The following is an 8,931-nucleotide window of genomic DNA, read 5'->3' as shown; positions in this document are numbered from 1 at the left end:
ACAGTGTGAGGGCGTATATTAGTGAGAGCTTCTTGAAGGGCATCTCACAGTGGTGCACGAATCTGACCCGTATGTACTGCATGTATATGTGCTGACTCGGTATATATGGTACATCATGAGGGGTTAGGATTCTTGGTAGAGGCTCTGGATACTATATTATTAGGAAGGTTTTTAGGGCCGCAGTAGAAACAGAATCTGTATAAGTAAGAACGATATGGGCCACATCCTGATTGCCACTCGCAATTAAATAAGCCGTAGTATATTAAGTTTGGCATACTCCAATCAATGTTAGACGGGGGTTATAATTCATGTGTGCCTTGCTTCACGACTGATAGCATAAAGTCTCACCCTGTGAGGATGAGCCGATGAAGTTGGGCCCGGCTAAGTATACCCGGATCGAGTGTACAGAGCGCACAAGCTGGCAGGGGGTGCGAGCACGCGCGCTACAAAAGCGCATAGGTTCGTTGGTTAGTTGGCCTAAAAAAACTGTGGCAAATACCTAATATGGCGATAGACACCACTTACTTTTTTTTTTTTACTGTGTACCACAAACGCTCGTGCGTATTCCGATTTATTACGAGTAGTTCTCATGTCCATACGTACGTGACCAGAGCTGCCTCCGGACCTCGCACCTGGATCTGTGGCGCATTTCACGTTGCGGTCTGCATGCTATGCAGGTTGACAAAGGCTTGACCAGCTCCAGGAGAAATGCGGTGACCTGTGATATTTGGGCGAACTTCAATGAGAATTCATTAAATTACAACAGCACGTCAAAATAACTGCTTTATTAAAGCTGAATAGCGTTGATCTGCACTCTCAAGATAGCGTTGATCTGCACTCTCAAGATAGCATCGCCTTCATCAGGGTGCCAATGCTGTTGTTATCCAAGGCGGACTTTCCTTCCATGTTGACCGCCAAACTGACCGATCCTTTGAGCTCGAATTTTGTCCTGTCACCGGGACCATCTTCTTCGGAGCTCGAAGATTCCGAACTCGAAGACTCTGTGCTGCCAGACGAAGACTTTGAGGACAGTGCAGTACTCAACTTGTCTTCGGCTCCTTCGTCGGAACTTGACACTTCCCCACTGCGGATCGTTTCTAAAAATTTTTCGAGTTTATCGTAAAACTCTTTCGTATCTTCGTCTGTCGTCGAGTCGTCGTTCTCTCGAGATGACTTGCTGGCATCGCTCTCCGAAGAAATGACACTTCTCTCGGTGGACCCTGCAACGCTCGAGCCTTCTTCGCTTAAATCTCCCTTGGCAAAGTCGTACACGGTGGCAAGCACCTTCAACTTATCGGACACTGTCAGGTCAGAGTCGGTCAGGGCGTGGTACAAAGTGCGCAGCGCCCTCCTTCGATGGTCGTCCAGCTCGTTTTCGATAGTCCTCAGCTGCCTTAGCACGTCCTGAGACTCGACCTCGTTGGACGACGGGCCCTGTCCGGTTCCACGCTGTTGCTGCATCTGGCTGAGCAGCCTGCGGTACGTTCTCACGCGCCTCGTGAAGTAGTCTCCGTTTTCTTGCATGTCCTTGGGCGTGAGGAGCTCTTCGAACATCCGGTTCATGGCCGTCAGCCTGCGTTCGAAACTCTCTACCATTTCTGCTGTGATGCGGTCGTCTTTGTCGCTTGCTCCCAGACCGAACGCTTCGGTTCTCGTCGAGCTCTCCTTTTCCGTAGTCTGAAAGAGGCTAGCCGGAGTGTCCTTTTTGGTCGCACTACCTTGGGCCAAAACTCTCATGTCACCCCCGAGGCCGTCGTTTGAAAGGTCAAATGTCGGACCGCGATCGTTTACCGGCCTGTTTTCCATGTTGCTATCCTCGGAGCTCTTAAACAACTCTCGAATGGACCTTCGCGTGAAGGTTTTCCTTACTTTCTCTGCGCTCTGTTTGGTGACACCAACCTTCTGCTTCACACCTTCGGATCCTGAGATAGCGTAGCCTTTGTTAACACCTGTAGGATAGTAGATGCAATCGTACCAACCGCGAACGGATCCTGGATGGTGATATCGCTGGTTATCTGGAGAGTAGCGATCATAGTTACTTCCGGAATAACCATACGGATATGATCCACTGCCACTGTATTTTCCAGTTGAATAGCCTCTGTAACCGTAATTAGGGTAGTACGAGCCGTAACTATAGTGAGGGTACCCAGGGTACCCAGAAGCGTACCCATTACCATACCCGTATCCTTGAGGGCTATAATATCCAGTGCTATAAGAAGGGTGGGCCGTCTGGCCGGTACCGTATCCGTAGGACGTGCCATAACCGCTGCCGTAATAGGAGCCCCCGCCTCCGTAGGAGGGCTGTTGTGCGTGAGCGCTCATGTAGTAAGGATAGTTTCCGTAACCAGTGGAATATGGGTAACTGCCATAGCTGCTTCCTCCGTACGGATAGCCCCCTTGGTAGGGATAATAAGACATGTAACCTCCGCATCCAGAGTAATAGCAGCCATAAGAGCGAGAGGGGTCACCGTAACCACTGTGACCGCCATACAAGCCTCCGCCGTAGTAGCCACTTCTGTAGTATGGGTAGCCGAACTTGTCATTGCCGCTTACGTAAGGGTGACCGGTACCGGAGCCACCGTTCTGGCCACCGTAATATGGATAATTGTAGCCGTAATTTGCTGGGCTACTGCTTCTCCTGTAGTAGCCCACTGCCAGGTAGTAGGGTTGCCAAAAACTGCTGGTGTAGGATGGCTGCATGTAGCCGGAGCCATATGATGGCCCGTAGCCATAACCACCAGAGCCTCCATGGGCGCCTCCGTTCCAACCGCCGTGCTCGAACGATGGCCTCCTGTTGAACTGCCTCCACCACTCGTACGTTGTCGGGGGTGGATGATAGGCAGGAGGACGGTAGTACCATGGATGTGAAGGGTAGCTGTTACTCGGGTAGCGATTCCAGTAGCCACTGGGGTAGTAGCCGCCGAAGTGAGGCCTGTAAGTTGGCGGGTAGTATGAATGGTTCGGGTTGATGCCAGGCGGCGGTGGTGGAGTAGTGGCAGGCGGGGGCTGATCAGTGGCCACGTCCGGCGCGTCCGTCGTTTCATCCTGGGCCACGGCCGGCCAGCAGGCACAGGCTGCAAAGAGACCAAGGGCAGAATTGTGTTTCCCACCTCAATTGAAGCCTGTGCATTATAAAAATAGTACAGCGCTGGCTTTATAGATTGTGTTGATGTTTTTTAGCGAGAGACACACTACGCAAGTCACTTCGGCTCATCGCCGTGATCGCACTTTCGTCGTGGTCACATCTTGGCCGTGGTCGCACGGACCTTGAGACGTTGCCTAGCAACCGCTAGAAGAAGAAGAGGAGAAGGAGGAGGTCGTGGGAGGCGGTAGCTTTCAGTTGACATGGCTGAGCACTAACTGGACGTAGGCAGGACTGGTTTTGGCAAGAACTGCCAACTCGGGGCTCTCCTTTTGTAGGGGGGGGGGGGGGGGGAGGGGTGATATCACCAAAGCCCTTGCATTCACGTTATCCCTAGGCCACGCAGGCGTGTTCATACGGCTCGGTTAAAGCGGGGCTTTATATGTTGGCTAGTAGCTTACGCTATCGGGTCATTGCGAAGGTGGGAGTGAAAACAGAGAGAAAGAGGTGGCGTAGTGGAGGGCTTCAGACCACCGCGCAACAGACGCTTTCGCTTCGTCGCACTTTAGTGTGCAAAAGTGCCCCCTATGGCGTCAATAAAGCTGAAGCCATAGAGTAAACTACATGCAAAACCCCTGTCTTTACATATGCTCCCATGAGGCTACCATAGCTATCATTAAGGAGGATGAGCCTTCTCACCATCAAGAGAATATGAGCTTCGATGAAGGGGTCATAAATAACCCTCTACGCTGGCTAGGAGCGGGCGGATGACGCCTGACTACTGTGCCGGAGTACCCGGGTTCGAACCCGACTTCGGCGGCTGCGTTTCGATGGAGGCGAAACGAAGAGGCGTCCGTGTGTTGTGCGATGTCAGCGCACGTTAAAGATCCCCAGGTGGTCGAAATTGCTCCGTAGCCCTCCACTACGGCTCCTATTTCTCTTTTTCCACTTTCACCCCCACCTTCCTCCCTTCCCTTACGGCGCAGTTGAGGTGTCCACAGAAACAAGTGAGACAGTTACCGCGCTTTTTCCTTCCTATAAATCAATCAATCAAACCTTTGACCGGCCCTGTACCATCTCTGATAAGTAACCAGATAGCATTTTTCTCTTCTCGCTCGTGTAGTGCAGTCCTTACAGCTTCCTTTATTACCACAAGTCCTAGAAATGTGAGAGAGAAAAAGGGTCCTTGTTTACGAAAATTTAGAGCTTAGGGAGTGGCGTAAATGCTCCATTATACGATGCAGAAGCAAATCTTACATGGTTCCTTGTGGCATCGGACGGCTTAACGATGTATGAATATCGCATCACAAATTTAGCTTCAACAGAGCTTTGTGGAGTTGGACGGCTTATAACGTAAAATATTTCTCCACCCCCTCCCCCATCTTACAATAGTAATAATATTAATTGTTTCGCAGGATAGGAAAGGCGCACTATCTGTTACAGTTCGCGGTGGACACCTGAACCGCGTCATAAGGGAAGGAAGGAAGGTGGGAGTGAAAGTGGAAAGAGTGAAAGAGTTGTAGTAGCGGAGGGCTACGATACAATTTAGACCACCTGGGGATACGTGCACTGTCATCGCGCAGCACATGGACGCCTCTTCGTTCTCCTTCATCGAAACGCAGCCGCCGCGATCGGGTTCAAACCCAGGTACCGCGATACAGTAGTCGGGCGTCTTATAACACAATAACACTTTTCACGAAGTTTTTGACGCCGCATGGCCACGCCGTTACTGTAAAATAACCGATAATAAGAGAAACGCCGGCAGGAGGCCAAAGAAGTGATTTGCATCGGTTCGTTAATGGTCTCAGGGCAGATCAGCTATCGTATTGTTCAACGCTCCACAATTTCAGGTTAGTTTGTCCAACACTATACTACTGACAGCTGCACTCGTCTAATGCAAAAAAAAAAAAGAAATGAAAATATGTTTGGGTGATTAAAATGCTCCCCAATGCAAGATTTGACCGCAGGTATTTATAAGCGTTTTAGCGATATATTGAGGCAAACAATTTGAGATGCTTGTATGTATTCATTTGCAGTTTAAAAAAAAAAACGCATTTGCAGTGGTAAGACGCCCGACTACTGTGCCGGAGTTTCCGGGTTCGAACCCGACCGCGGCGGCTGCGTTTCGATGGAGGCGAAACGAAGTGGCGTCCGTGTGCTGTGCGATGTCAGCGCACGTTAAAGATCCCCAGGTGGTCGAAATTACTCCGTAGCCCTCCACTACGGCTCCCCTTTCTCTCTTTCCACTTTCACTCCCACCTTCCTCCCTTCCCTTACGGCTCGGTTCAGGTGTCCACAGAGCAAGTGTGACAGATACTGCGCCTTTCCCTTCCTGTGAACCAACCAACCAACCAACGATGTATAACAGCGATACATAGGTATACCGTCTAGTTCCGATTCGTTTCCGCAGTAGAGAAGATTAAATTATGAGCCACGCGAATTGACAACAGTTGAAGCGCAGTTTAACATTCTCATTTTCTTGCTCCTTGTCTGCCATAAATTTACACGAAGTTTTGCTGTACACTTTGCCATTCTTTTCCATTCGCTTGCGGCAAGAGCGTTTTGCAGTGTAGTCCCGTACAACAGTAATTCGTTGATTACAGCAACCTATTCGAATAATTATTGTCAGCTTTAGAGGGACCGTGAAATATATTTGCTAATTCTAGAAAACGCGCAGGAATAATCGATATTCCGCTAGAACACTCCGAAAAAAAAAAAAAAGCTATAGTGACGAAGCCCCACCGCGCCTCTACCGCCCACTTCACTTGGGCGCGCCCAATGAGAAGACGCACCTATAGAAACTTTACTTGACGCCAGCGAGAAGTGGGCGGGTTTTAAATTTCACTCGGATACTTACCAAGACTAACTTTACGAATTCATTACATTGTAAGCTTGTCATATATATCTTCTCGGGGTCCCTTTGTGGGATTCGGGCTTGCTGCGGCTGCCCTTTGCGCGGCCGCCGCCCGCTTCCCAGTTGTTCTCCCCGTTCCCTTTCTCCCGCCTGAGGCGGCGGAGAGGGGCTCGAGCGACTTGTCACTGTCGTTCGGGCCACAGCTCCGCCCTGGCGTCCCAGTGGCTGTTCCCATTGGCGCCTTTTGGCGGGAACACGGCACCGCTTCGACAGCCGCGCTTGCGCGACTGTCCGAGCGGAGCTCAGAGAGAGACCCCTCCGAGACATCGCAAGGTGCGTACGCAACTGTTCTTGTCTGCCGGCCTTTGTCCGCGCAGACCAGTGTGTACTCGAGTTCGTCTGCTCCGGGTCTTACCTGAGAGCGAAGCTCGAGCCTGTCGATCGTGATCCAACGATCCGCGACAGGCGTACCTTGCGGTGGTTGCCCACACTCTCTCAAAGGAACCCTTTGGTTACTGCGAGAGAGAGATCACAGCACGCCCTTGCGTGCTTGCGGCGCGCACTCCGTGTCACTTCGTGCGCGCAGGGGAGCCTAGCTCCTCGCGCGCTCCCTTGACACGGTGACTGCGTATGTGTGTGTATGTGCGTTTGTAAATATGTGTATATGTGTGCGTATGTGCGTTTGTAAATATGTGTATGTGTGTGCGTATGTGTGTGTGTGCCGCTGGAGGATGGCGTTTCAATAAACGTCTCCTTTGTGAACTCGGAGGTTTGTGTCCTTGCAGCGAAGTGCTCTCCTCCCGATGGAGGTTGAGTGCGCGCTGCAGTGTTTCAGTGTGCGCGTGGTGACGGCTGATCGGGGCTTCGGCTCGCGCGACGCTCGAACCCGCGGTGGTTCGTGGCCTATGTCCAAGGTTTCCAGAAACCACACCTTTAAGGCCTGCTGAAAAGAACTGGCAGACGGTTCGACTCCGACAACCAACGTAGCGTATATATGACCCGAAAGCGTAAATGCAAATCTCCACTGTCCATCCCCATTTAAGGACTTTCCAACCAGATTTGGGAGGTGGGCTATGTCTGTTTTGAACATGCGTCAGTTCAATTTTCAAATAGGGGAAAATAACGTTTGGAGTGGACCACTAAATTTTTTTATGGTGGGCATGGCATTCATTAGTCAAACCATCTAATGCGATAGCGGTGCGTTTGGATCCGTTGCAGTGGAATGGAAGTTGACGAAGACGACGACAGGCGCAAAGCGAGGAAGTGCCGGCAAACGGCCTGGCGAACTTGTAAATATTTATGTGCTGTATATTTTGTAATTATGTACACATAGCAATAAAGAAAAAACAAAAACGAGGAAGTGGGTCTATATAAGCGGGATGACCTTACTGCTTCCCATGAGAAATTCCTGGGTTCGAATCCCTCCTTGTCGACGTTTTTTTTTTTATTCTGAGCTTATCAAAGACTTCAAAGAATTAATATCCGCGGCTAGGGCTATTTGATAGCCTAACCACGCAGTACCAGAATTCTCACTGTTCCTTTTTTTTTTTTTCCAGACTGGTTCCTTCAAATAGCGCCTCCTTTGCTGCTTCGAATCCAGCAAGCTTTGCGCTACCTGTATCATATGATTATGGAAAAGAATATACATAGCTGCCCTGTGTTACGAAATCGTGTCTATCCGCGCGCTCTTAGGCTATCATTTAATAGTGAGAGCTCTAAGAACTCCTCCGAGGCCGACGCGTACGTCTGCTCACAACTATCTCGTTACCAAGCGCCGTGTGAGCTTCGAATAAAACATCCTGAATGAACTATTCCTAACTAAAAGGAGCAGGGTTTGGTACTGCAGCAGTTAACTGCGTAAGGCAGCATGACCCACAACCGTGGGAAAAACGTTTCTGCGGGCGGTCTGCTGTATTTCACCAGCCGCCCTGATCCTTTGGCCTAGCTGCGGTGAGACATGAGCAGACCTGTTCAACACGATGTTTGTATTTATTTTTTTGCAGAAACTTGTTTAAACTTAAGTTCCACCTTTAAAGTTATATGACGCTGTATAGCATTAATGGTTTCAGTATGCGACTCCTCTTGTGGACCATCGTTCGCGTATATGCAAACTGTAGCTCGCTTAATCGCTAATCCTTTAATTTGTGGCTTTGTTATCTCACACATACTCATTAGCATGAAGTCATAAGTTACCACATTTTGTGAAATGCCACTCGACATATAGATATAAAACCCTTCTTCAACCAAACCGTACTAACGTGCCTGCGTGACCTATAAAGTGTCTCACGAACGATCAAAAGATCCCGGCGGGTTCAGTTCCCGTCTAACCCTCCCACCTCAGTGCGGAAGCCAGAGTTGGCAGCTCCTACCATGCCACATGGTGCCGTGACGTCACACAACCTGCCGACAAATCAGTGCCTGGTCATGGCACTTGCCAACTACCACCTCTCAGAATCATGCCCGTTTTCTTTTTTTTTTATGTTTAAAAATCTGATAACGCCGGCTTTTCTGCAGAACAGGGCGTTTAGCGCTGCCTTGCTAAAATGCAGGAAATCGAACTTAATGCGAACGCTTTCAAAGAAAGAAGGGCGACGTCTGAGGTGGAAGGGGCAATAGGTAACAAAAATGTTGTAGCAGGATTCGTGGCACTTGAAATCTTAAAGATCTACACTCTCCTCCGAAAACTGAAAGCGTAATGTCGTGAGATCGCCCCAAAGCATTCAGCTATCCTTTTTCCCTCCCACGTTTGTACGTGCTGAGGCACAACACATTGAAAGACAGCACGGGCGCGTACCTACGATGGCCGCACAAGTCAGCAGCAGTGCTTGCATGTTGGTCCCCGTCGTCGTCCCAGTGCGTGCGTCCCGGGCAGCGTCCGCAAGCCCACTGAAACACGTCTGCGCGTCGCAGGCGGCGAGGCGTCGGGCTATCTGCGCGCGGGGTCGCGGCTCGCTTTCGCTGTGTTGTCCCTGCTCGCTGGACTCCGCGCCACCTG

The 8,931-nt window shown here is 50.3% G+C and overlaps 1 protein-coding gene across 1 annotated transcript; it reads right to left on the bottom strand.

Annotated features, from left to right (window-relative positions):
- Positions 1-840: 840 nt before the first annotated feature.
- On the bottom strand, positions 841-8,767 carry LOC146198521 (uncharacterized). The gene is made up of 2 exons (XM_084592606.1): positions 8,731-8,767; positions 841-3,074 (listed from the first exon to the last, which is right to left on the bottom strand). The coding sequence occupies exons 1-2, from the start codon at positions 8,765-8,767 to the stop codon at positions 841-843; spliced, it is 2,271 nt and encodes a 756-aa protein (XP_084448732.1).
- Between the last annotated feature and the right edge of the window lie 164 nt (positions 8,768-8,931).

Source organism: Amblyomma maculatum, chromosome 2, assembly GCF_055883805.1.
Source record: "Amblyomma maculatum isolate TAMU_Amacu chromosome 2, ASM5588380v1, whole genome shotgun sequence".
NCBI lineage: Eukaryota > Metazoa > Arthropoda > Arachnida > Ixodida > Ixodidae > Amblyomma > Amblyomma maculatum.
The sequence above is the reverse complement of the archived record's forward strand: the minus strand, read 5'-3'. Positions and strand labels throughout refer to the sequence as shown.

What these genes read in the sequence shown, in the direction of transcription:
- LOC146198521 (XM_084592606.1), bottom strand. Translation starts at nt 8,767, where the DNA reads ATGCAAGCACTGCTGCTGACTTGTGCGGCCATCGTAG. An exon ending in GACTTGTGCGGCCATCGTAG is followed by an intron (nt 3,075 to 8,730) that starts GTACGCGCCCGT and finishes GTCTCTTTGCAG; the next exon opens with CCTGTGCCTGCTGGCCGGCC.